Source organism: Nematolebias whitei, chromosome 13 (genome assembly GCF_014905685.2).
Source record: "Nematolebias whitei isolate Nwh7 chromosome 13, NemWhi1, whole genome shotgun sequence".
Classification (NCBI taxonomy): domain Eukaryota; kingdom Metazoa; phylum Chordata; class Actinopteri; order Cyprinodontiformes; family Rivulidae; genus Nematolebias; species Nematolebias whitei.
The window spans coordinates 1,314,456-1,342,227 of NC_056510.1; the positions used below are offsets into that span (position 1 = coordinate 1,314,456).

Genomic DNA, 27,772 nt, shown 5'->3' on the forward strand with positions numbered 1-27,772 from the left:
TGTTCTGATAAGGATGGACCTCTGAGGACACTGTTCTGATAAGGATGTGATAATCAGCCAGTGTCCTCCGGTGAGATCCACAAACATTCTCGAGGGATGTCGGGGAATGACCAAGAATAAAGACTGAGAATCCAAGAGTCCTGAATTGATGACACAAAGTTTCTTCAGCTGGTTCATCTGGTTATCAGTTGGACATTCCTCAGGGAGGGGGTGGTGAGCGGTGGCTTGGTGTGGTAGTAGATGAGGATCATACCAACACATGTAAATGCTTTGCAAAGTGTCAGAGTCACAGCTGCCCCAACAGCTGTGACTCTGACGATCGGTGTTCCTTCAACAGTTTATTCATTCTTTGAGTTTTTGTCTCCAGCAGAGAAAAGACGATGGTTTTTGCTGGTTTTGTGTGAGTTGTTTAGGCTCATGATGTGTTCCTGTTTCCACAGACCGTGTCAGTCCTTGGGTTCCTGGGTCCTCTCACGCTAACTACCTCTCACCTGGACTTTTTCAGGTCTACAACTGGTCCAGTGCCTTCTGTGAAGCAGCTCATGGCTGGTCCGAGGCGATCCACGTCCTGGTTCCTTCGAGTCTTACAGCTAAGAAGATGAACGGAGCGTCAGCTTCTTGCCTCGTCTGTTTCGGCTGATGTCCTCAGGGTTGTTGTTTCGTTTTTGATTAAACTTTGGGCCGGCCTTGGTCCCCGCGTGCCGGTTCTCGTCACGTGCAGAAGTTGACCCCTCTGAACTGCAGCCGCGGTGGGGGGCTCGCTTGTCAGTGCAGCAGGGATGAGTGCTGTGGGAACTGGTCCATCCAGTTGGAGCTGACGTCACAGAACCTTTACTGAGGAGGAGGTCCGCAGCAGTCTCACTCGCTTTGTGACGCCACCCAGGACCTGAGACCACTGTGCCATGCCCACCAACCAGTTCTCCCCCTGGACTGGGGGAGAACTCGGGGCTTGTACCACTGCAGCCAGCCCCCCCGCTGCTGCTCCGGTCTCCGGTGTGCCCACCAAAATGCCTTACAGCCTGACCTCTGACCCCAAGAACAGTTCTGGAAGGAACCGTCGGGGTGACTCATCGAGCTGTTATGAAGACCTGCTGATCCAAGGACACGCCTCCGAACCGGTGAGCAGCTCCAGACCAGAACCATGCCCTGCTTCACAACAAGGCAGCAAAACGTTAGGAACATCTGCAGAAACAGATGTTTCCAGATGTGTTGCTGCAGGAACAGATGTTTGCAGACGCGTCGCTGCAGGAACAGATGTTTACAGATGTGTAGCTGCAGGAACAGATGTTTACAGACGCGTCGCTGCAGGAACAGATGTTTGCAGACGCGTCGCTGCAGGAACAGATGTTTGCAGACGCGTCGCTGCAGGAACAGATGTTTGCAGACGCGTAGCTGCAGGAACAGATGTTTACAGACGCGTCGCTGCAGGAACAGATGTTTGCAGACGCGTCGCTGCAGGAACAGATGTTTGCAGACGCGTCGCTCTAGGAACAGATGTTTGCAGACGCGTCGCTGCAGGAACAGATGTTTACAGATGTGTTGCTGCAGTCTCTTAGTTTAAACATTTGATGTGTGCCATGTTTTATAGTGAATAAATGGAGTTTTTAAGATTTTCAGATGGTTACACTTTACCGTCTTGGTGTCGGGCACAAAGAGCTAAACTTCAGCAGCTGTATAGAGAACAGGGATTGCGCGGTCTGCCCCTCCTAATGAAGCCTTTTCAGACGAGCTTCGTTTGTTGGAGGCTGATCTTCTCCACAGACTGTTTCCTCTTCACTCTCGTTGGAAGCAGACACTTGGGTGTGCAGGTTTACCTGATTTGACACAAGTCGTTCTTTCTGCTCCTCAACTTTGTTTTGTCTTTTCAGCTCGACACGGCTGACTGTTTCTCCTCACCGCCTCCTCTGTGCCTTCATCTTTGTACCAATCAGGGAGTGGTGCCGTTGAAGAATTCCTCCAGCTACAACACAAAACTAGAAGGAAGCACACAAAGACAAAGCAAAGCAGCTCGAAGGAGCTTCTCTGCTAAAGTAAAACTCTGTGGGACACAAAACGTCCAGGACACACAAGTGACTGCAGACAATGAGCTGCTTGTTGAAGGCGGCCCAGCAGCTGAAGCTACACACACCCAGCCCCATGTTGGGGCGTCGCTCCACGGCACCAGGCAGAACTCAGAAAGTCCCTGTCCACTGGGGACGAGCAGAGCACCCTGTCCTTCTTTGTCCAGCTCCACGCCGGCTGGAATGAGAACTGCTCAGCATCTGCAGTCCACAAGGCTGGATGTTGGAGAAGGTAATCGGTGTCTGTGTTCCTCTGTTAGCAAAATATCTCATGAGCCACAGAACAGGTTTTAATGAAACTGTGAAAGTAATCACTGGATGTTTGTTTATAACTGATTAAGTTTCTGAATGAACCTGATTGAAGCTCGATGATGCAGCTTATCGACCTGAGCAAAACTAAAGAGGCTCTAACTGAGTCAGACGTGCAAACATTGTCAGAGTCACAGATTCTTTATTGTTGTTCCACCACATGTGGTACATGTGGTGGAACAACAATATGTTCCCAGTTACATCCAACAATAAAATGTCAAATAAAAACAGTAATAACATCTGAGATATGAACTAAGAAAAATATCAACTAAAATACACTAAGCACTAACAGCATTAAAACATTGCGGTGAACAGCAGCACGAACATGAGTCTCTGTGAGCAGATGTGCACGCATGAACACATCAACATGAAACAGATCAGCAGCAACATGAAACAGATCAGCAGCAACATGATGTGATTTTTCACAGTAATTATTCTAGTTAGAGATTCATGAGTAACAGCCTCATGGTAGAAGCTGTTCCTCAGTCTACTGGTTCTACACTTAATGCTCCTCAACCTCCTTCCTGAGGGGAGCAGGGCAAAAAGTGTGTGTGCTGGGTGAGTGTGGTCCTTCATGATGCAGGTGGCCCTCTTCCTGCATCTGGAGGTGTAGATGTCTGTGATGGTGGGGAGACTGACTCCAACGTCTTCTGTGCAGCCTTCACCACTCTCTGCAAAGCTTTTCTTTCTGCAGCTGTGCAGCCTCCATGCCACACGTTGATGCTGGAGCACAGGATGCTCTCCACTGCACACCTGTAGAAGGAGGTGAGGACTGAGCTTCCAGACCAGCTCGTCTCAGCCGCCTGAGAAAGTAGAGTCTCTGATGAACTTTCTTCAACAGGCTGGTGGTGTTGTTGCTCCAGCTGAGGTTGTTGTTCAGGTGCACACCCAAGTACTTGTAGCTGGAGACCACTTCCAAGGTTGTTCTCTTTGCACCAGCTCTCCAGGTGTTCCACCTCTTGCCTGTAGCTGGACTCATCATTGTTTGTGATGCATCCCACCACCACTGTATCATCTGCAAACTTTACAATGTGACAGCCTGGATGGGTAGCTGCACAATCATACGTGAGCAGAGTGAACAGTAGGGGGCTCAACACACATCCCTGAGGAGAGCCAGTGCTGAGGGTTATGGTGGAGGAGAAGAAGTTGTGGATCCTCACAGACTGTGGTCTGTTTGTTAAGAAGTCTAGTACCCAGTTGCAAATGGAGGGCTTAGTCCTAGTGTGGATAGTTTGTCCATAAGAGTTTGGGGAATCATGGTGTTAAAGGCGGACATGACGTCCACAAAGCATATGGACGTAGTGGTCCTTCTGCTCCAGGTGGTTGAGAGCAGTGTGGACCACAGAGGAGATGGTGTCCTCTGCTGATTGGTTCTCACGGTATGCATACTGATGAGGGTCCACACTGATGTTGATGGTTGTTTTGATGTGAGTCATGACCAATTCTTCGAAGGATTTGGCAACTATTAGGGTGAGGGAGCATTTTGTGGTAGTAGCTGAGAATTCACCTTTGTCACCTACTCTGAGGGCTAACAGATCCATCAGGTCTGGGCTTTACATGTTTGTGTTTGAGGCTGCAGGTGGTGTTGTCCCACATTAACGATGTCACCAGAACCACCTTCCACCTTTTTCTCCATCAATGATCTAAAAACGATGCAGAAAAACTGGTCCATGCATTTGTCACATGTAGACTGGACTATTGCAATGGTTTATTATCTGGGTGTCCAAATACGTCTTTAAAACGTCCAGATGGACGCTCGTCCTGGGTCTGGTTCTGGAGGTTTCTTCCTGTTAAAGACAGTTTTTTCTTCCCACTGTCTCCTTTGTTCTTGCTCAGAATGAGAGACTGATGAAGTGAAGATTCAACTCAACCTGCTGCTTCCTCAGATACAGAACTTCACTGATTATTGTTCATTAAGTCTGTTTCTTTATGAACCAGGCTTGTTCCCGGTGAGAGTTGGACTCCGCCAAGGTTGCCCTTTGTCACCGATTCTGTTCATAACTTTTATGGACAGAATTTCTAGGCGCAGCCGAGGTGTTGAGGGGATCAGTTTTGGTGGCCTCAGGATCGCTTCTCTGCTTTTTGCAGATGATGTGGTCTTATTGGCTTCATCAGATCATGATCTACAGCTTTCCCTGGAGCGGTTCGCAGCCGAATGCGACGCAGCCGGGATGAAGATCAGTTCCTCCAAATCCGAGGCCATGGTCTTGAGCCGGAAAAGGGTAGAGTGCCCTCTCCGGGTCAGGGAGGAGGTCTTGCCCCAAGTGGAGGAGTTCAAGTATCTCGGGGTCTTGTTCACGAATGAGGGAAAAATGGAGCGTGAGATCGATAGGTGGATAGGTGCAGCATCAGCAGTGAAGCGGGCGCTGTACAGGTCTGTCGTGGTGAAGAGAGAGCTGAGTCAAAAGGTGAAGCTCTCAATTTACCGATCGATCTACGTTCCCACCCTCATCTATGGTCACGAGCTTTGGGTTGTGACCGAAAGATTGAGATCTGGGATACAAGCGGCCGAAATGAGTTTTCTCCGCAGGGTGTCTGGGCTCTCCCTTAGAGACAGGGTGAGAAGCTCGATCATCCGGGAGGGACTCAGAGTAGAGCCGCTGCTTCTCCACGTCGAGAGGAGCCAGTTGAGGTGGTTCGGGCATCTGTTTAGGATGCCTCCTGGACGCCTCCCTGGTGAGGTGTTCTGGACACGTCCCACTGGAAGGAGGCCCAGAGGAAGACCCAGGACACGCTGGAGAGACTATGTTTCTCTGGCTGGCCTGGGAACGCCTCGGGATTCCCCCGGAAGAGCTGGCCCAAGTGGCTGGGGAGAGGGAAGCCTGGGCCTCCCTACTTAGGCTGCTACCCCCACGACCCGACCCCGGATAAGCGGAAGAAAATGGATGGATGGAAGTCTGTTTCTGTTCCGTGTCCTGAGACGACCTGTTGGGACTTGGAGCTGCAGAAATTAACTGGATTAAATTGAATGTTTATTTGCTGTGGTCTGAAACTGGTCTGAGGCAGGTAGGGTGTGGATTTCCTGATGTTCTTGTTGTTTGAGTCACCAGCCCATCTCCCAACAATTCCAGCCCAGTGACACATGACCTTAAGAGTTTCTGCCAGACTCAGCATCTGGATCGCTCCATCCCTCCTGACTCTGCTCCTCTCTGACAGATGTGGCCTCGTGTCCTGCAAGAGCTCTGGTTGGTTCTGTCACCTCTCAGATCTCAACCATCCACCTCACTAAACAGGGACCATCCTCCTCTTCATCTTCCTCCCTGTCCTCCTCCACCTCACTGACAGAGGAGCATCTGGTTGGAGAGGCTCAGCAGTCAGGGTGAGTAGCAGATCTCCAGTCAGGCAGATGTTCCTCATTGTTTGCTTCTTCTGACTGTTTTGTTTGTTCCAGCTCTGAGTGTTTGATGCAGGTGGATGAAGTGGAGGATGAGCAGCAGGATGAGCAGCAGGAGGAGCAGGAGAACGCCGGCAGTGATGATGGTACGATCAAAATAGAATCATTCTTCTCACCCAGATTCACCTTCAAGACAACATGTAAACTTCAGGTTATTAAAGACGAGTGACACATCTGGTGGCCACTCACTCATTAGTTCATCACATTATTGAGATGCAGCCCTGAGGTCTGTTTGTCACATATCAACCGTTTAGCCTCTGTTACTACATCACCTCGGTCTTTGTCAAGTCCTGGACTGAGACATCTTGTGAAAGAGTTCCCCCCCAGCTGAGATGATGAACCTGACAGTTGGACTTCATGACTCATCCCTAAGCCCCCCTTCTTCAAACTGGGCCGTGGACTCAGATTCTCCTGCATTAACCTGAACTAAAGTTCAGTAAACTTCAGCTGATGGTAATCTATTAAGATGTTGTTTACATTAGTGGAAGAAAACAAACAAACAAACAAACAGTTCTAACACAGCAGGAAACCCACGACTTCATCTCAGGACAGATTCCAGTAAGTTTCCTCCAGTGGGTCGAGAATAGAGTTAGAAATGTTTCCTCCTCTCTTGCTGGTTGTGCTGATGATCATCTGGTTCAGGTCTGAGCTGAAGACCATGGTTCTGGTGTTTGGACACTGCCGAAGTTCACTGACTCCTCTGTCCATGTTGTTCTCCTCAGATGATTCAGACGCTTCGTCCACAGCATCCGCCCCGCTCCTCTGCAGGTAAAACACTCGGCATGTGCTTCTTGTTCCATGTAAAGGTAGCAACTCCTGCGCAGAACATCTGTGCAGAACATCTCACATCTGAGCTCACCACAAGCAGCAACGTGTCTGTTTTCAAGTTTGGAAGTGAAACGATGAAAGTTGAACACTTGGCCAACAACAACCAGCGTCTCCTTAGAGATGGGGTGAGGAGCTCAGTTCTCCAGGAGAGACTCTGCCGCTCCTCATCCAGAGCTGAGGAGGTTCAGGCATCTGGTCAGGATGAACCCTGGACACCTCCCTACAGAGGTGGTCTGAACATGTCCAACTAGGAGGAGACATGGGGGAAGACTCGGGACACTGGAGAGACTCTGTCCCTCAGCTGGTCTGGGAACAGCTTGGAGTTCTCCTGAAGAGGAGGCTGTGAACGGCTGTCTGGACCTGATCCAGCTGCTGCCCCGAGGCCTGAGTCTAGAACCAGAGGATCCATTCAACCTTTATTTAGACAGGTTAATGGATGGACACGTCTTTTCACCCAGTCTGTGACGACCTCCATGTTTGGACTTGACAAACAAACAGATTTAGTTTCTGAGCCTAAATGTCAAAAAGATAAAGTAAAGTTTTACAGATTGTGGCCCTGCAGGAGTTCTTTGTTGTTCTGCAGAAGCTTCAGGTCCTCCTCCCTGACCCGCAGGTTCTGACTGATGGACGGCCCCCGCCTGACGAGCAGCGTTCTGTGTGGTTCTGTGTGTGTGTGTGTGTATTGTGTGTGGAAGCAGCAGAGCGTGGTGGAAAGCTCTGCTTCATTGTGCGTTATTGTTGTTGTCAACATTAGAACCCCCCACCAACGACTGGAGCGGATACTCTGCTAAAACTGCCTGGATCGGACTATTGTGGGTCCGTTTGTTTAGGTTTGTATACACAGCCCCCCCCCCCCCCCCCCAACTCAAACCCCCACTCACCCTGACAAGTAGCTGAAGCTCTGTGGGGTCAGATACCTTGATGGATCCAGCTGTAAACTGAACCTGCTCGTGGTGGAACCTGGACTTGAGTTTTTCCTTCTCCCTTTATGCCTGTCATGTGAGTGTTTCTCGTGTGTTCGTTGTGTGTTATGGTGTTTAAGATGGCCCCTCCATCACTGAACATCTTGATGATGTATTTAAGATGGCCCCTCCATCACTGAACATCTTGATGATGAATTTAAGATGGCCCCTCCATCACTGAACTCCTCTCCAGCATCACGTTACAGACACGTCGTGTTACAAAGCGGAGCAGAACCTGATGCCAGAACCTGTTAGTAGAACATGAGTGGGGTAACCTGATGAGGTGGGTCTGTTTAATTACCGGCTGACCCGAGCCCTGCTGGGGACGGCTCCGGTCTGGATCTGTAGGATCTGATGAAGGATGTCAGGAGAGGGTGGGGTGAGATGTTCCCATGGTCAGATGTCTAATATTCAGTTTTAAAGAGCCAAACAGCTTCATAACGTCAAGTTAACCACAGCACGTGATGTTTGAGAAGAGACTCCATTTCATCTGGTTCTTATTAATGTTAACAGCTGTTTTTTAATATTTGGCTGTTTGTCTAATGTCTCGTTGTCCCCCATCGTGGAGGGGAGGGGGGAATTAAAAACACCATGGATGTTGTGACATGATGATTTGAAAAAACAAGTGAGGTACTGACTTCCATTTCGGTGTGTGGCTGCAGCCAGGCATAAGAAATGTTCCTTTAAAAAAAGAAGGTTGCCAAGTCAAGATCCAAGATGGCTGCCACCATATATGTCCGTGTGTCTTGTGAGCTGGATAAGTTGCAAACTAAGCAACTGAAGTTCGTTCTGTTGTGTGGCTGCATGTAGAAGGTCTATCAGACGTTGTGTGGCCATGTCAAACTACAAAATGACCACCAGCATATTTCTACAGTAATAAGTGTTGTGTGATGTCATCATGTGTGATGTCATCACTGTATGTTCCCACACAATGATGACATCAGCTCTCTGCATTGAACCATCACACCTGGGATACACCCAGGTGGAGCTGTGGGCAGGTGTGTAAGCGCCCGGGGAGCAGTTGGGGGTTCGGTGTCCTGCTCAGAGACCTGGACATGCACTAAACTGTTGTTTAACTGTGAGAAGGTTAAAGTTCACCGAGGTTTTATCCCTGTGGGTGTGTGTCGAGTCACTGCAGTGCTCGTGTTTAATCTGAGATTGCATTGTTTTTGTTTTAATCTCGTCTTGATTTGATGAAATGATTCAAATGTAACTTGATGTGAAATGTTTCCTTCAGTGTTAAGGAACCGATGATCCTGGAGGCCCACGATGATCGAGAAGAGCGACCGGCGCTCATTCCCAGTTTGTTCCCGCTCACTCCTCCGACGCTCTACTTCAGCACAGCCCATGAGAAAGGTCAGTGCCTGAACGTGTGTTCAAATAAAGCAGAACGTCAAACCATCTACAAGGTGGGCCCAACTCCATGGCCCTTAGATAAAAACATACCTGTTAATAATCCAAGGGTGGTTCAGATGTCTCCAAGGTCCACCCTGAGCAATCGCCTGACCAGCTCTGAGCCACCTCAGTGTGTTTCGTCTTCAGTTGGACCGCTTCAGGAGGTTGTCTGACCCCTTTTGTCTGCATAGTGTGCCCACGGTCCATCCAGAGCCCCCCGCCGAACTGAAGGGACCTGGACGCCTTTAAAAAGTGCTGCGGGCTGATGCAGGCTGGATGTTCTGCTTGTTTTCAGCTGCTTGGACTCTGTGTTGTCAGGTGTCAGTCACAGAGCATCAGTCCGAGCAGCGTTCTGTCACTTTATATTCATCTAATTAAGCAGCTGTGATGGTGTCTGATCAGGTTACAGGTTCAACTCCTGCGTGTTTCCTCTAAAACCGAGCTCTCTGAAGTCACCTGCTGTCCTGCTTCTTGCTCCCTGACAGTCTGTGTGTAGCTGCACGTTTAAACCTTAAACGTTTAATATAGAGCTCGACCAATATGTCAGCAGGGCCGATACTTTTAGGTCCATATAGACGTTTGGGAACATATCGTGTCGGTGATGACCGTCCCTTTATGTCCCACATGCTGTAGAGTATTTGACTGAACAGAGCCTGGTGAGTTCATTTGAACTGATCTGTAAATAAATCAACAATAAATTCTCTTCAATGCTCCAACCTGCTTGTCTTTAACTACGTGCCTCTCAGGTTAGCAAGCTAACGTTTAGATAATAACAACAGCAACAGCAACAACAATAATAATAATGATGTGTATGTATTGTCATCACTGTATGTTTCCATACAATGTTGAAATTGTCTCTGCATTGAACCCATCCACCACCTAGATAACCTAGCATAGCATAGACTATTGTCTTGTAAAACTGTATCCAGATCAGTAAATCTAACGTAGACATAAAATATATCAGTTAATAACTTTATCTTTGTCGTCCTCAATGAAATGTTTGTCTGAAATCTTTACTTAAAGAAAACTCAAGTCTGCTGCGGTCGACACTCATCAGACCTTCACCACACGTGACTGTTTAACAGTGAACAGGAAGAACGTTTAATGTTAAATGTATATTTTGTAACACTTGATAACTTTATGGAGAATAGTGGAGGACAGAAAATGTGAACGCATGTTGGGAAGTGTGTTTGAAGACTTGAAGAGTGAAGACAGGTTTCAAAGAAGCTGTTCAGATTGTTGGGGGTGGACATCGTCGTTTATTGGCATTAGTCCAGTATCTGTATGGATCGTAGCCCACTGTCCGTATGGGTCGGGCTCCAGTCACAACTCTCCTGATCTCTTCCAGTTCAAGTGCCAGATGTGAGCAGAACGTTCGAGACTTTGTAATGTTGATGTTCTCTGAGGAACGAGCGTGTTTCTTCTGCAGTGGAGCTGCTTCCTGCTGAAGAGGGACGGCTGCTGAAGTGGAAGATGAGCTCCGTCACGCCCAACATCGTCAAGCACGCCATCGACCGCTCTCACTTCAAAGTCACCAAGAGTGAGTGTCGCACTTTGTCACCTGAGCCAGTTTCACACAGGAAGTAGGAAGCGCTGCAGCTCCTGTTGGCGTGCCGCTGGCTGCAAGTCCAGTCTGGTGCAGTGGAGCCGTTCAGAACCACCTGGAACTACGAAAGGCTGCTTTCTGCAGTGCACATTCATACCACCACTACATGGGGGGTTGTGTAGTCTTTTCATCATCTCAGCCTTTTGGTCAAGGTCACAGATCAAGGCCAAATGTTTCAAACAAGGTTTTTCTTGTCCAGACCATAACTTGTGATCCGCTCAAGATAAGTTCATGAAAGTTGATGCACAGGTGTATCATCATTAGACGAGGGGTCGCGTACCTTTCTCCTCACCCCCGGCACAAGGTCAAGGTCACAAAGCAAGGTCATATTTCAAATAAGGTCTTTGACCTTCCATGTGACATCTTCAGATCCAAGATATTTCGTAACCTGAACTGCTTCACGGTCAGGGTCCGATTGTTTTTGGTTTTCAGATCATAAATTCTGTATGTTCAGATTTTTTCACTAATCTTCAAAAACGAGTTCTGTCAATCGTTTATTGACTCATATTTTCCCGTTTTAATCGACTAAAAGTAACTGTTCTGACTGACGCCGGCGCGTCACCTGGTTGATTTCAGTTGCTCTAACGGGGAGCGCAGCCTTTCAGACTCTTTTTTAAGTAAACTCAGCGTTATGATCAATAATCCACATCTTTTCATCATTTTCATCACATCGTTTCCTGAAGTGTTTAATGTTTGTCTCATTGACTGATTCCTGCTCCTGCTTGATGCAGAAAGCCACGACTGGTTGGGCTGCTGGGGACACCACATGAGGTCCCCTGGGTTCAAAGCGCTCGGAAAGCACCAGAAGGTGAGAACCTGGAACTGATCCCAGTTAGTGCTCCCACAAAGTCCACCATTAATGTAGCCTTTCTTGTTTTGTAGTTGAACCATTTCCCAGGAACGTTTCAGATCGGCAGGAAGGACCGTCTGTGGAGGAATCTGTCCAAGATGCAGCTTCAGTTTGGCAAACAAGAGTTCAACTTTATACCTCGAACCTTCATCCTACCTCAGGACATCAAGCTGCTGCGCAGAACCTGGGAGGACAGAGGCTCCAAGCAGAAGTGGATCGTCAAACCTGTAGGTTCTGTTGTCTCCCAATATCACACAATCAATCAACCTTTATTTCTACAGGTAAACCCCATTGAGCCTCGAGGACTCATTTACAAGAGAGACCTGATTTCAACAAAGAAAGATGACAACAATGGACAACAGCAACAACAATAAGCAGTTATAAAAACTCATACTACAGTTTTTTTTTGTTTTTTTTTAACAAATAGGATGGCTAAAAGGAAAAAGGTAACAAAACAAAAAAACAGCTAGATTCCAAGACAAATGTATAAAACTAAAAACAGGAACATGTCTGCATTGGTCCCTGCCAGGAGTCCAACAGAAAAGACCAGCTTTACCAGCAGGCAGCATGAGACCGCTGATCCTGGGCTTTAAACGTTTGTCTGATCTTCACAAAGTAGTTTTATGAAGAACTTCTGAGATGTTGGTGTCACCTGCAGAGACCAACACTCCGTTTGGAGGATCAGGGAGGAACTCTAAAGACAAGAGTAGTCACACGAGCAAGACCCACAAATACATCAAGTTTTTCAAATGTACACACTTTTAAAAAGTTACCAGCAGGAATAGTCTGTGCTACACATTGTCAAACACGTGCACAAATCAGCTACTGCGCACGGATCTGCTGCCTGTGAATGTGACTTTTGAGCTACTGTGTCAAGTTAGAAATGTAAATCTGGTAAATTCAAAAAGTTCAAGACAAGAAACAACCAGATTTTATTTTGTAACTGAAGACGTTTGTCTTGTCATCCGAGGAGCTTGTGTGGGTTTGAGTCAGACTAACGACGACTCTAACGATGACTTTTAACAACAATGACTCTAACAACGATTCTAACAACGACTCTAACAACGATTCTAACAACGACCTTTAACAACAACGATTCTAACAACAACGACTCTTAACGACTCCAACGATGATTCTAACAACGACTTTTAACAACAACGACTTTTAACAACAACGACTCTAACGACGACTCTAACGATGACTTTAAACAACAATGACTCTAACAACGATTCTAACAAGGACTCTAACAACGACTTTTAACAACAACGACTTTTAACAACGACTCTAACAACGATTCTAACGACTCTAAACAACGACTCTTAACAACAACGATTCTAATAACAACGACTCTAACAACCCCCTGCTGTGAGGAGTGAGAGGGCCATCTGCATGTAGCTCAGCTTTATAACTGGAACCACACTCTGCTGTTTGAATTGAGGAAGCTCCTCAGATGAGAAGTGAAACGTCTTCAGTTATAAATAAAGTCCAGATGTTTTGTCTGCAGCGTTTTGTATTTACCATCATTCCACTTTATTTCTACAGTTGGTCTCATTGAGTCTCGAGGACTCGTTAACAACAGAGACCTGATTAAACACGTCCTGTATGATTGAGAAGTTTCACCAGCATAAAGACGTCCCAGCTTTTTTCGAGCCTTGAACGCACCATCACTTTGTTAATCTGGACCATTAAAAGTCACAGGCAGCTGATCCGTGCACAGCAGCTGATTTGTGCACGTGTTTGACAATGTGTAACAAAGAATGTTCCTGCTGGAGCATTTTGAAATGCATACATTTGAAAAGCTGTTGATGTGTTTGTTTATGTATGTAAATGTGTGTGTTTGAGTCTTGCGTGACTACTTCTGAGACTGATTTATCTCTAGAGTTCTGATGGAGTCCATGTAGCTGCTTCTCAAAGAGCTGACCTGCTGTTGCTCCATCACTGATGTCTCCGTTTCAGACTGTACTTCTGAATTATGTTCACCTTCCTGCACGACGTGTTTGTTTTGTCCACCAGCCCGCCTCAGCCAGAGGGACGGGGATCCAAGTGATCCACAAGTGGAGCCAGATGCCACGGAAAAGGCCTCTGCTGGTCCAAAAGTAAGCCCGACCAGAGCCTGATGGGTTTCCTCTGTTTCTGCTCTGAAACGTGTCGTTTGTTGCAGGTACCTTCACAAGCCTTACCTCATCGGTGGGAACAAGTTTGACCTGAGGATCTACGTCTACGTGACCTCATACGACCCGCTCAGGGTCTACATGTTCTCTGACGGACTGGTCCGCTTCGCCAGCTGCAAGTGAGACTCCAGCACGCTCCGCAGCCTTTTATTGTGAAATGACAACAATGCAGACAGATGCCTCTGTGACTTTCAGATACTCGTCCTCCATGAAGACTCTGAGTAACAAGTTCATGCATCTGACCAACTACAGCGTGAACAAGAAGAACTCCGAGTATCAGACGAACAGCGACGACAAGGCCTGCCAAGGACACAAATGGTAAATGCTTTGGAGGGTGTGGTCTAAGAGTTCTGGTCACCAAACGTTGTTAAACATGAAACTCGTGTGATTTCAGGGCTTTGAAGGCGCTGTGGCAGCATCTCGGGTCCAAAGGCATCAACACGACCCAGATATGGGACAAGATTAAAGACATTGTGATCAAAACTGTTATAGCGTAAGTACCAGGAGACGGTGAGCTCCAGGACCGTTTGGACTCTGCTCCCTTTGATTATTCATTTAGATAGAGACATAGATACATAATCAATCAATCAATCAATCAAATCAATTCATCCATCAGAAAAAATTCATGAAATGATGTAAAAAGCAGAATACACAGATTTGAAACAAACACAATATGCACAAGGTGGTAGAGAGTACTACATTAATTATTAACTTCTATCTATCTGTCTATCTTCATCTCTTTATCCATCTCTCTACCTATCTACAGGTCCTTCTCAAAAAATGAGCATATTGTGATGGTCATTATTTTCCATAATGTAATGATAAAAATGAAACTTTCATATATTTCAGATTCATTGCACACCAACTGAAATATTTCAGGTCTTTAATTGTTTTAATACTGATGATTATGGCATACAGCTCATGAAAACCCAAAATGCCTGTCCCAAAAAATTAGCATATTTCATCCCACCAATGAAAGACAAGTGTTTTTAATACAAAAAACACCAACCTTCAAATAATCATGGTCAGTTATGCACTCAATACTTGGTCGGGAATCCTTTTGCATGAATGACTGCTTCAATGCGGCGTGGCATGGAGGCAATCAGCCTGTGGCACTGCTGAGGTGTTATGGAGGCCCAGGATGCTTCGACAATATGCTAATTTTTTGAGAAGGACCTGTTTATCCAGCTCTCTAGTGGAGACCTCTAGAAACATCTAGTTTCTGTAATATGGATTTGTTGCGGAATTCACAGAATTAAAAATCTTCTGCAGAAACGGCATGAGTGACAGGTTGACACAGCAGGTGAGGGCCAACGTGGACACGTGCTGTCAGAACGGTGCTGATTATACAACACAACTGCTTGCCATACACCTGCTGACCCTTCCACAGTTCTTGATGTGCTGCTCAGAGTCAACAGTATTTTGTGCTCTAAATAGTTTTTGTTTCATCTGATCAGAGTTCATGTCTAACTGCTGCGACGTTACAGCGTCAGATGTTAATAAAACATTTATAAAGATGTTTGTATCTAAAACCAATCAACCAAATCAATAATGTGGATCACAGATGGCCATGAGACCTTAGGAGTCTGTGGGAGGGGATGTTTGGGAACACCGGCTGGGGTTTGAACCTCCGACCTGAGCTGTAGAGGTCCATAAAGGCTCCTTGCTTACTTCATCAGTATCAGGCAGGAGTATCGTGGTGTAGTCTTGATGTAATTTACTGAAACTTCTTGTACATCCTCGCTGGACGGTGTCGTGTACACCTTTGTCACCCCAGATCCAAGGTCAAGGTCACACATCAAGGTCAAATGAAAACTAGATCTGCTTGTTCAGGTCTGATCATGTGCCGTATGTCCAAGTCGTAGCTTCCTGTTCCTAAGCAGAACTTCCTGAATCTGCAGGTGGAGCAGGAATGAAAACTTAATGAAGAAGGAGGAGGGGTGACAGAGGTCATGAATGAAGGTCATGAATGAAGGTCAATTCAATTCAGTTTATTTATAAAGCGCCAAATCACAACAAAGTTGTCTCAGAACACTTTACAGGAACATTCACATAAAAGCCAATTAGTAAAGTTCTCTATCTGAGGAATCCAGCAGACAAGATGAATCTTAGGTCATGAATGAAGGTCATGAATGAAGGTCATGAATGAAGGTCCTGTTTGGTCTTCAGGTCTGAGCCGTACGTCAACAACCTGCTGAAGATGCACGTCAAGACCTCCTACAGCTGCCACGAGCTCTTTGGCTTTGACATCATGCTAGATGAGAACCTGAAGCCCTGGATCCTGGAGGTCAACATATCACCCAGGTGACACGCACACACACACACACACACACGTGTGTTGTAGCACATCTAACGGTGGTGTCTTTCCTCCAGCCTCCATTCTAACTCTGCGCTGGACGTCTCCATCAAAGGTCAGATGATCAGAGATCTGCTGAACCTGGCTGGCTTCAGGATTCCCACCAGAGAGGAGACCTCCTTCTGCAGCAGCTCCTCCAGCTCCACCAGCAGGTAAGGAGGCACCGCATCTCCTCTGCTTGCATCCTGAGGGAGCAGTGAGGTCTGATGGTGAAGGCTGTGTTCCCTGCTGGAGCAGCAGGAACCTGTCAGGTGACCGCCACGCACCGGCCCGTCCACACCAACAGAAGTGTAGGCGGCGCCGGTCCAGTCAGCTCGTGTGGACATGAAGTGGAGAGGTTGAAGGAACACTGACTGTGAGCAGTTAGGAGGTATCTGAGAAATGTTCTTCATGTACCAACTCATGGAAAGACTCGAAACAGAGTCAGAGTACAAATCTATTTATAGAAGCAAAGGTTCATATAGACCCAAGTGTTTCCAGTAAGGACTGGGGAAAAGTTTCATTCCCAGTAAGTGGAGCCCCAACACACTGTTTCTGACACAATGAGCCCAGACTGGAATCCAACTTCATTTATAAAGAACTTTAAAAACCATACAGGTTAAAAAGCACCAAAGGAATAAAATACAAACCCAGTCAGATTAAAAGACACAGTGAGTGAAGATTACCATGAACTCTGGATTACAGAGCACAGCTGAGCCACGTGCACTAAATGAAAGACGACGTTGTCCTTAAATCAGCCGCAGGTTTGAAGCTCATGAAGAAACGCGTGAAGGACGTCCGTGCTGCCAGATGCTTCGATATCGCTCAGAGCAAACCCAATCATTCAGCTTTCTGTACTGGTTCTGGGTCTGGTCCTGGCTCTTCTTGCTGCACTTGTGCAGGCCTGGACTCTTGTGTTGTTCTTCTCCAGGTGAAGTTCTGGACAGGTTCTGTGTTTGTGTGCAGTTTGTGTGGAGGCACCAGAGAGTGGACCGGAGCTGAAGTGTGCGTTGATGAGCAGAGGAAGCGGTCCTTCTTCATGTCTCAGCGTTTCACTGACCAGGTAACACTCATGATCCTGACACTTTGCTTCTTCTCTGACAACTCTCAGGACCAAGTCTCTTGTCTTTGTCAGGACGTGCTGTCCTCGGTGTTGGACGTCCTGACTCCAGAGGACGTCCGCACGCTGGCAGAGACGGAGGACGAGCTGAGCCGTCGAGGAGAGTTCGAGCGCGTCTTCCCTTCGCCGTCGTCGTCGCGCTACCTCCGCTTCTTCCGGTGTCTGAGATACAACAACATCCTGCTGGATCAGTGGGAGCAGAGGTTCTGGAAGGACCGCTCCGCAGGTACGACCCGACCCGATGCTTCTGACTCCATCACGCTGTCGGACTCTGAGCAGACCTCAGCTTCACAGCAAAAAACTAATTCAGGTCTTTATTTACCAACAATTATTATAAATAATAATATATTATTATTATTTATAATAATATATTAGTATAATTAACTAATAATATATTATTATTATATTATTATTATATTATGTTATATATATATATATATATATATTATACATTTTCATTCTGAGATTTTGCTTTTGGAAGCTTTAATTCCTCTTTTTCTTGATGTAAAACACATTTTACTGTGCAGCTGAAAAGATTTTTACTGAAACTTTTTTAGTTTTGGACATTTGTTATGATGCGTAACCATGGCAACAAGGCAGTTTTCTACAACAACAGCAGCTGATTAACATCTCAAAAGCTCAAATAATATCTCAACTACAGCCCCAAATCTCAAATGAGTTGAAAAGGATGTTCTGTGGATGCATTCTCATCTACCTGCCAGCTGTGCTCGAGTGCCTGACCACTGAGATCCTGGAACTAGCAGGAAACACGGCTCATGACAGCAGGAGGACAGGATCGTCCCTCGGCACCTACAGTTGGCTGTCCGCAGTGACGAGGTGCTCGGCAGACTGCTGGGAGGAGTGGTTATCGCTCTGGGAGGAGTTCTGCCCGGCATTCTGGTGGTCCTACAGTCCAGAGGAACCGAGAGGCCAGCTGAGTCTGGGTGGACGGATCAGACGGCATCTGCAGCCAGTTTCTTAGGATCCACTGTGGGATGGACCTTTACAAGAGATCCTTCCTGTCTACAGCATCAGCATCTATAACATCTCTTAATGAAATGAGGATAACGAGTTACAACAACAAATAATTTCCCTCTGGGATTAATAAAGTATTTTTGAATTGAATTGAATTATTATTAATATTATATATTATTATTATATTAATAATAATTTATTATTATATTATTATTAATATAATATATTAATGATAATATATTATTATTGTCATTATCTAATAATATATTATAATTATATTATTATTAATATAATAATATATTATTAATGTAATATATTACATTAATAATAATAATAATAGTATTGCCTAATACAGGTTATTTTACGTGTATTGCAGTATTACACTGAGTAAAATATTTATAATTTGAGTTTGAATGCTGATATAAGAAGGAGGTGGTCATGTTGTTTCAAGTCTGTCCTGATCTCTAAAGTGGAGACCTGAAGACGCGTCCTGACCCTCTGGGACTTCCCAGTCCGTCTTTGTGAGACATTTGTCTTCTTTGCAGCTATCCACATTTTGAGGAGCCACTGTGAAAAAGGCGTCCATCTTGGAACCAATGACCCGGCCCACAAGGTGAGAACCTGGAACTCTTTGTACAAGTCAGACTGATTGTTACTCTGAACAGGTGTTTTATTTAAAGGGATATTCCAGCCATTTAAAAGTGGTGCTCTCAGGAAGCTTTTCAACAATTTAAGTTTGGAAAATTAGAGCTTAAACAAATCAGCTGGGCTCCTCGGTGAGTCGCTACCTTATCGTGACTGAGGAGTCTGCTCCTGATTGATCCTAGGAGCTGAGCTGTTGGGGGCCACTGCCCCTGGTAGGGTCTGTCAGGAGAAAAAGAGATCCTCAAAACGATCAGACGTAGACTTCTTCATATTTATTACAAAGCTTTGAAGAACACTCGCAGATCTATGCCTTCACCTGTCTGAGTTCTGACCCGTCCTGGACTCCTGTAGTAAGCTGTTAGTTTATTTATTCATTCAAACTTTATTTAAACAGATAAATCACTTACCTCTTCAGAGTCAAAGTTTTTTTTATTTGTCACTCGCACCACATGTGGTACATGAGATGGAACAAAATTATGTACACAGGGTCCCAGTTACAGCCAAAAATAAAATGTTAAAGAAAAACAGTAATAACATCTAAGATATGAACTAAGAAAAACGTCAACTAAAAATACACTAAGCACAAATAGTATAAAAACAATACGTCAAACAGCAGCACAAACATGAGTCTGTGTGAGCAGATGAGCACGAATGAACACAACAACATGAAACAGATCAGCAGCAACATGAAACAGATCAGCAGCAACATGATGCGATTTTTCACAGTGATTATTCTGGTTAGAGATTAATGAGTCTAACAGCCTCAGGGTAGAAGCTGTTCCTCAGTCTAGTGGTTCTACACTTAATGCTCCTCAACCTCCTTCCTGAGGAGAGCGGGGCAAAAAGTGTGTGTGCGGGGTGAGTGTGGTCCTTCATGATGCAGGTGGCCCTCTTCCTGTATCTGGAGGTGTAGATACCATATCATACCATACCACTTTATTTATAAAGCACTTAAAACAGCGACAAGGCCAACCAAAGTGCTGTACAGACAGAACAACAGGTAACACACAAAGCAAAATACAAAATGAGGTAAATCAGAATATAGACATAAAAATAATGCAGATAATGACGACAAACCAGTGTGGAGCACACAGGATCAAAACACAGATCATCTGGTGTTGAAAGCTACTGAAAAGTAGTGAGTTTTTAAACGGGACTTGAAAACCGAGAGGGAGGGGCCTGTCTGACAAGCAGAGGTAACTCGTTCCAAAGTCTTGGTCCTGCTACAGAGAAGGCCCTGTCACCTCTGCGCTTAAGACGAGTTCCTGGAACTGTGAGGAGCAACTGGTCCGCTGACCTCAGGGAGCGTGGTGGGACATACGGTTGTAGCAGATCAGAGAGATATGGGGGGGGGGGGGGGGGGGGGGCGACACTGTTCAGTGATTTGTAGACATACATGAGTATTTTGAACTGGATTCGAAGGTGAACTGGTAACCAGTGCAGTGAGGCCAAAACTGGTGTAATGTGCTCTCTTTTGCCTGTACTGGTTAAAAATGGGGCTGCTGCATTCTGGACCAGTTGTAGTCGTGCAATGGAGGTCTGACTGATACCAAACAGGAGTGAATTGCAGTAATCAAGCCTAGATGTAATGAATGCATGTATTACTGTCTCCAGGTTATTTTTGGACAATATGGGCTTCAGTTTAGACAGCCGCCTCAGTTGGAAGAAGCATGATTTAACAATCATGTTTACATGACTGTTAAGTTTCAGGGAAGGGTCCATTATCACTCCCAGATTAGTGACTCTTTGTTTTTCTGACAGGGTTGGAGCGGAGAGGTCGATACAGTGGTTTGTGATCGTGTCGTTGGGAGGGAACAACATGACTTCAGACTTCTTTTCATTGAAACTTAAGAAGTTTAAAGCCATCCAGTCCCTGATGTCAGCCAGGCAGTTGAGCAGCGGTTGAATAGAGCATGTACCATTGTGTCTTAGGGGGAAGTAAATTTGACAGTCATCGGCATAGAAGTGGAAGGGCATGTTGTGTTTCCGGAAAATAGCACCAAGCGGCAGCAGGTATAAAGAGAATAGGAGAGGGCCCAGGATGGACCCCTGCGGAACTCCCCATTTAAGCTCTGTCACTGCAGAACTAAAATCCTTGATGGAGACACAAAAGGATCTGTCAGCGAGGTAGGATCTGAACCAATTGAGGGCTGACCCTGTGATGCCCACCCACTGCTCCAACCTAGCAATGAGGATCTCATGGTCGATGGTGTCAAAGGCGGCTGTGAGGTCCAACAGGACAAGCAGCACAGAATCACCGGTATCTGTGAATCTGAAGATGTCGTTAAAGACCTTCAGCAGGGCAGTTTCAGTGCTGTGGAGAGGTTTAAAGCCAGATTGGAAAAGCTCTAAGATGGCGTGATCCTCCAGGAAGCACTTCAACTGGGACTCGACTATTTTCTCCAGTACTTTAGAAACAAATGGGAGTTTGGAGACAGGCCGGAAGTTGGAAACGACTGAGGGGTCAAGGTTTGGTTTTTTAGGAGAGGCTGGACAGCAGCATGTTTAAAGGATTTTGGCACCACACCAGTGGATAAACTACTGTTTACTATATCAAGAATGGACGGACCTAGAGTTGGAAACACCTCCTTTAGTAGTCGAGGGGGGACCACATCAAAGGGGGAACCAGAAGGTTTCAAGTTGCACATGACCTGCTCTAGAGAAGATAGAGTGATGGGTTCAAAATGGTCAAAAGGAGCTACAGATTGAGGTGGGATGGATGGGTCATGAGTTGGAGGGGAAATGAGAGCCCTGGTGGTCGCAATTTTTTCCACAAAGAAATGTAAGAAGTTGTCGCACAGCTCAGTCGAGGCTTCCAGAGGTGGTGGTTCAGTGAGGTGGAGAACAGAGTTTAGGGTGGAGAAGAGGACACGTGGGTTGTGAGAGTTTGAGGTAATTATATCAGAGAAGTATTTGGATTTAGCAGCTTTCACTGTTTTCTGATAACAGCGCCAACTCTCTTTAAGTATCTGGAAAGAGACCTGCAGCCTGTCTTTCCTCCACTTTCGCTCCGCCCTCCTACATTGCTGCCTAACGGCCTTGGTGACGTCACTCAGCCAAGGTTCTGCTCTGAGTTTTGATTTTCTAGTTTTAACAGGCGCAACATGATCCAGAGTCTTTAAGCAGACAGAGTTGAACTGGGATGTCAGCTCCTCCGTGGTGGTGAGAAACACTGGGAGCTGAATGATCATTTCAGAGTTATAAACATCTGTGAAGCGTGCGGCAGTGAAGTGGTTAATGGTCCGAGTGCTACGTGTAGAAATGCACGACTTAGGAGTTAGATGGGGGAGGGTGAACTCAAACTGGACTGGCATGTGGTCTGAAAAAACATTATCGCCAATAACAAGATTATTAACAGTCATATCATGAGTTAAAACAAGGTCCAGTGTATGTCCGCGCTCTTGGGTGGGACCGTTTACATGCTGAGTTAGATTAAATGAGTCCAATAAATCTAAAAAGTCCTTAACCAAGGGCTTCTCAGGACAGCACACGTGCAAATTAAAGTCCCCAATAATGAAAACATGCTCATATTTTGGTGTGATTTCAGCCAAGAAGTCAGAAAACTCATCTATGAAATCCTTAGACCGAGGTGGGCGGTAGACGAGTGCAAATAAAGTCGCAGGTGAATGTCCGAGTTCAAAGACGCTCAGCTCAAAGCTAGACGTACGCTGATAATGGTCTAAATAAGCGACATCAGTGACAGAAAAACGAAGATCCAGAAGCTGTTGTCGGTCATACATGAGGAGAGAATTTATGCCACAGATAAAAACAAACAAAACAGAAATAATCCGAACACCATCAGCAGAGGTGGATTGCAAGCCATGCACACGGGCGCCATCTTACCGGAAGTCCCTGATAGTAGACAGTAGATGTCTGTGATGGTGGGGAGACTGACTCCAACATCTTCTGTGCAGCCTTCACCACTCTCTGCAAAGCTTTTCTTTCTGCAGCTGTGCAGCCTCCATGCCACACGTTGATGCTGGAGCACAGGATGCTCTCCACTGCACACCTGTAGAAGGAGGTGAGGACTGAGCTTCCAGACCAGCTCGTCTCAGCCGTCTGAGGAAGTAGAGTCTCTGATGAGCTTTCTTCATCAGGCTGGTGGTGTTGTTGCTCCAGCTGAGGTTGTTGTTCAGGTGCACACCCAAGTACTTGTAGCTGGAGACCACTTCCACCGCAGATCCTCATATGCTCTTGGCAACAAAACAAAAAAAAGAAGGTGGTACATAAACCAGACCAGGGATGAAGAAGGGCAATTTAATACAATGGTGAAGGACATGAAGACGATGGACAGCGAGAAACATCTAGAATATTTTCAAATAGTTTCTAGCAAGTTTGATGAGCTAGTTGGACATTTAGCCCCGTTTCTTCACCACCAGGGCGGCCTCTGTACACCTGTCAGCGCTGCACAGAGAGTGGTTGGTGTTGCAAACAAAACAGTCCGTCACCAGGCAGTTTATTTTGCGACACCGAGTACGCGGTCATAAAAATTGGTCTTTGTGCGGACACGACCAGCGGATGTCCACTTCGAGTCCGCATTGAGTCTGCCTCAAGTACTCACGGACCTACGTGGATTAAATAACGCCCAAGTATGTGGGGGCGTTCAGATAAACGCCAATATTCACAGGTTGCTGTCCAGGATTTAGCATGGATGCTAACTTAACACTGAAAACACCAAATGGAAGCTAACGTGATTAGCATTATGTTTTATCACTGAACATTTATACACAAGTCCAAGTCTCAGTTATGTTATCAACTCCAACTATTCTAGACATAACGCTTCACAAGTTCAGCAAAGAAAATGAGAACACACAGCTTTACTACTGGAAACTACAGAAACTCTGCAGGGACCAACAGCAGCTACTCTGCAGCAGCACAGATCAACAAAATCTGTTTCAAGTTCAAGGTTCTTTATTGTCTTTATTGAGGTGTAACAAAATTGTGTACTCAGTGTCCCAGTTTGTTTCATTCATTTACAAGAGAGACCTGTTACACACAGACACACAAAGTAGATTAGGAAAAGAGAACACAAGAGGGTGGAGGAGGTAAAAAAAAAAAAAAAAAATCACACCATGTCCTGGCTGGGGCACAGTGTGAAAGTTGCAAAAAAAGACCTTGCAACATAAACAGCAACATACAATGACATCATAATACATTTACGCATGAGGAGGTCAACAAAGGCGGTGAGTTGTCCGTGGACACTGCCAGGAAGTTCCATGGTTCTGATAAGATGGTACAGTGTCTATCAGCGGTTCAGTTCTGATAAGGCCACAGATGTCCTCAGGGTGGGGGGGTAGGAGGAGGGGAGGAGCATCATTATTCATCATTATTCCTATAACGTCTGGGAGAAATTGGAGATAGCTGGCTTATTCAAGGTGAAGCACCAAGCGGGGAAGCCAGATTTGACAACTGTTTTGGGACAGGCAGACTCTGCTTTCAAAAGTTCTGCTGGTACTTCTCAACGGTGAATCCAAACAGCCAAATTTTATGGTCATTCCGCCGGGCCGTACTTGTAGCCTCCCCTTAGGTTGAATCCTTCACGCCAGCAAGTTCCAGAAGCTGCAAGTGGCCTGCGATTCTCAGAAATGGCGTCCAGCTTATAGCTTAGCTCACAAGCATCGGAGTCTGGGCGCTCGAAGCACGGCACGGCACATTCCTTCACACATGGCAGGCTGCCTCTCAATTGACAGATCCGCTGCCAACGTCTTCTGAATTTGTTGATAAGCCAGAAACCTGCCGATTCCAAAAAGCAGAAATCCCTCTATCATAAATCCAATTATGTACGCATCTTCTACATCCTCAACAGACAATACGGATGGTCACACCATCTTCCACTGGCCCCAGGAATCCATGGTGTATCCCGAAGTGAACGTCCCTTCAGGGCAGGAGGGCTCACCTTCACCCTGTCTTCTCGTCAAGAAAATTTTACCAGTTGTGTTGAGAGACCAGCTGATCAGATCCATGATTTACCGATCAGAAGATGTGTAGAGAGAGGCTCTGAAAAAGATTCACAGGACGAGAGCAAAAAGCAGGAGGGAGGCAGGAGCGGGTGAAGCGACCGTCTTCGTCGAGAGCGAGCAGGAAGTTACATCCAACAACAGGACAACAATTGTGACGTTCAAGAGTTGATTCAGAACGTTTTCCCACCTGACTGATTTAAACCACGTTACTGACATGTCAGCTTTGGTCATATGCAAAATCAACACAAGGTCAACAATGAAATGATGAGGACGAGAAGAACCGTCTCAACTTGCCAAAACAACAACAACAACAACAAGAAATAAACATGGAGCAAAAATACTAAAAACATATTAAAAATACTACTAAAATACTAAAAACATACTCAAAATACTACTAAAATACTAAAAACATACTCAAAATACTACTAAAATACTAAAAACGTACTAAAAATACTAAGAAAATACTAATAATGTACTGTGAATACTAAGAAAATACTAAAAAATACTACTAAAATGCTAAAAACATACAAAAAATACTACTAAAATGCTAAAAACACAAAAAAACTACGAAAATACTAAAAACATACTAAAAAAATACTACTAAAATACTAAAAACATACAAAAAAATACTACTAAAATACTAAAAACAAGGCTGCAAAAGTGAAAAAGAAAAACATGTACAGTGTGGTTCAGTTAACAGTGACGTTCTTCCAGCAGCATGGTTCTGGTCTGGTCTTGTTAGCAGGTCCGGTCAGCAGCTGCCCTCACAGACTGTCCTCCAAAACCGGGTCCAGCAGACGCAGAACATCCCAGGTTTTCCCCACAGAGCAGAACAGGTCCGTATAGTTGGGTCCATACAGTCAGGTGGAGGATCATGGAGACGGCCGCCATGACAGGCCGGAGCCTGAGGCTGGAGGGGGGCCGGGAACGGAACCACGATGGCAAGGCAGCGACACAGAAAACTCCACAGTGGGTCGTGGTCATCCTCGTAGCGTGGGTGTGCAGTGTAGGCGCAAAAACTGTTAAAACAAGAACAAGAGGAACAAAAAAAGATGGAGTCGAAGCGAAGCTCCCGTCATTGCAGCCATGCTGCGGCGCTCGTGACGTCAGTATGTCGTCGGTATGATCTGTCAGCTGTGCTCCTTGGTCTCCTTGGGCTCCTTGGTCTTCATGATGCCGTTTGTTCCTAACATTCTGTAAGAACCCTCTGAGAGCTTCACAGAACATCTGGATTCAGTTTGATCCTGATGTTCTGGAGACGGGGGACATGTTTGGACCTCCTGCTGACTTGGTTGTCTTTGTGTTCCTGCAGTGGTCCGAGAGCAGCAGCGCCAGGTCTGGACCTCAGGGACCGGCAGAGACGAGCCCCTCCAGATCCAGGTACACACTGCGTTGCATTGTGGGGGTTTGATCCAACGTGTGCAGAATGACCCGTCAGGTGTTTGTGTTTGGACCTGCAGGGTTCTGGTCCACCTCCAGCTCCACTCAGAGGACATCAGTTCTGACGCTGCCTCTGTTCCGGGTCCTGGAACCAGTGGGACCAGCAGTGGGACCAGCAGCACCTGTGGAAGCCCCTAGAACTTCACGTTGCTCTGACGGTGTCCAGGACCAGAACCAGGCGCAGGATCCGGTTTGCTTCAGAGAGGGCTGCTGTATTGGGTCAGACTGACCCATAAATAAGTTCTGAAGTCCACCAGTTCTGTTTCCTGTTTGCTCTGTCGTGCTCACCAGAACCCAGAGAGCTCGTTCTACCGTCGGGCACTGGAGCGGGTCTGCTCATCCAGAACTTTTTGCACCAGTCTGTGTTCTTTGATGTGATTCTTGCTGGAGGAGAGCGATCGGTACCGACCCGGGTTGACGTGAGTCCAGGTGGTGCCGTGCTGATGTTTCCAGATGTGTTGAAGGTTCTTCTTGTTCCAGCAGAACCAGGTTCTGAGTAAGAGCAGTCTGAGCATTTCTGGTTCCGGATGGTTCTGAGGAGGAAGTCTACAGATCACACCTGGCGTTCGGTTCTGCTGACCGGGTCAGGCCTTTACTGGGTCTATACTGTTCAGATTCTAAAAGCCCGGCAGCAGGTTCTGACCGGGCTCAGATCAGTTGATGTTCTGGTCCACAGAATGTCACTGTGGTTCTGGACTTGTTGGGTTCTGGACCCGCTCAGAATATTTGGACCAGTCTGGTTCTGGAGCACCAAAGCTACACTCTGACCCGACCCGGTCCATTAGGGTTCTGTCCTCTCAGCCGTCTTCACTCCAGAAGTGTTGGTTCCGGTCCAACACTTCTGGATGAACTGGGTCGGGTCAGATCTGTGAAGCTGCTCAGACAGGCTCAGAACCTGGTTCAGAACCTGGTTCAGAACCTGGTTCAGAACCTGGTTCAGAACAGAACAAATTAAAAAAGATACATTTTGTGTCAAAATAAAAATAAATTTTCTTCAAACACTCTGCAGAGTCCAGCTCTGGTTCTGACCCGCTCTCAGCTGCAGGTTCTGTTAACCAAACCCAGTTAGTCCAGCAGGAGAAGAACGCTTGTTTTAACAGGATGTTTTTATTCTGGGTGATATTTTACTAACACGCTTCACTCCAGAAATAAACCTGCTTTGTGCTGCAGATGTGTCGTTTGTTTAAAACTGAAGGAAACGCTGAACGTTCTTGTGGTTCTGTTGGTTCTGGAGATCAAACACGGGCCGGGTCCTCTTGGGAGGCTTCTAGAAGACAACTGGTCTTTGTTGTTCGGACCACCGAGCGCACCTGACTAAACCACACCCTTTTCCATTAGAAACAGTACGTAGAACTGGTCCCTTTTTTCAGAACCCTTGGCTCTGTGGTACCAACCGGGCCGAGCCGGCACCAAAACGTGACGTCAGAACACTGTCGGTCACTATTTGGTCAGGGGGCGGAGTCAGTGTTTGAGAAGCTTTTCACAACAACATCATTTGCATCAAGTCAAACTCCGAGGAGCGACCGGACCATTGTAAAGATTTAAAACAATAATGACATCGTGGTCTAAGATTTAAAACAATGACATCGTGGTCTAAGATTTAAAACAATGATATCGTGATCTATGATTTAAGACAATAATGACGTCGTGGTCTAAGATTTAAAACAATGACATCGTGGTCTAAGATTTAAAACAATGACATTGTGGTCTAAGATTTAAAAC

At 46.1% G+C, this 27,772-nt stretch overlaps 1 protein-coding gene across 1 annotated transcript in view; it reads left to right on the top strand.

Moving 5' to 3' along the window:
• ttll4 (tubulin tyrosine ligase-like family, member 4) overlaps nucleotides 1-27,219 on the top strand; it is a 28,500-nt gene extending 1,281 nt beyond the window's left edge. Inside the window, exons 2-21 of the mRNA XM_037686743.1 lie at nucleotides 506-1,118; nucleotides 1,869-2,292; nucleotides 5,526-5,688; nucleotides 5,761-5,849; nucleotides 6,486-6,531; nucleotides 8,791-8,909; nucleotides 10,378-10,488; nucleotides 11,286-11,362; nucleotides 11,437-11,631; nucleotides 13,418-13,500; nucleotides 13,566-13,694; nucleotides 13,771-13,893; nucleotides 13,970-14,068; nucleotides 15,745-15,879; nucleotides 15,949-16,083; nucleotides 16,877-16,973; nucleotides 17,046-17,256; nucleotides 18,551-18,618; nucleotides 25,923-25,990; nucleotides 26,071-27,219. Of these exons, the coding sequence (XP_037542671.1) occupies nucleotides 903-1,118; nucleotides 1,869-2,292; nucleotides 5,526-5,688; nucleotides 5,761-5,849; nucleotides 6,486-6,531; nucleotides 8,791-8,909; nucleotides 10,378-10,488; nucleotides 11,286-11,362; nucleotides 11,437-11,631; nucleotides 13,418-13,500; nucleotides 13,566-13,694; nucleotides 13,771-13,893; nucleotides 13,970-14,068; nucleotides 15,745-15,879; nucleotides 15,949-16,083; nucleotides 16,877-16,973; nucleotides 17,046-17,256; nucleotides 18,551-18,618; nucleotides 25,923-25,990; nucleotides 26,071-26,188 (2,706 nt within the window). The 5' untranslated portion in view covers nucleotides 506-902 and the 3' untranslated portion in view covers nucleotides 26,189-27,219. The remainder of the gene's footprint in view (nucleotides 1-505; nucleotides 1,119-1,868; nucleotides 2,293-5,525; nucleotides 5,689-5,760; nucleotides 5,850-6,485; nucleotides 6,532-8,790; nucleotides 8,910-10,377; nucleotides 10,489-11,285; nucleotides 11,363-11,436; nucleotides 11,632-13,417; nucleotides 13,501-13,565; nucleotides 13,695-13,770; nucleotides 13,894-13,969; nucleotides 14,069-15,744; nucleotides 15,880-15,948; nucleotides 16,084-16,876; nucleotides 16,974-17,045; nucleotides 17,257-18,550; nucleotides 18,619-25,922; nucleotides 25,991-26,070) is intronic.
• Nucleotides 27,220-27,772: the final 553 nt, after the last annotated feature.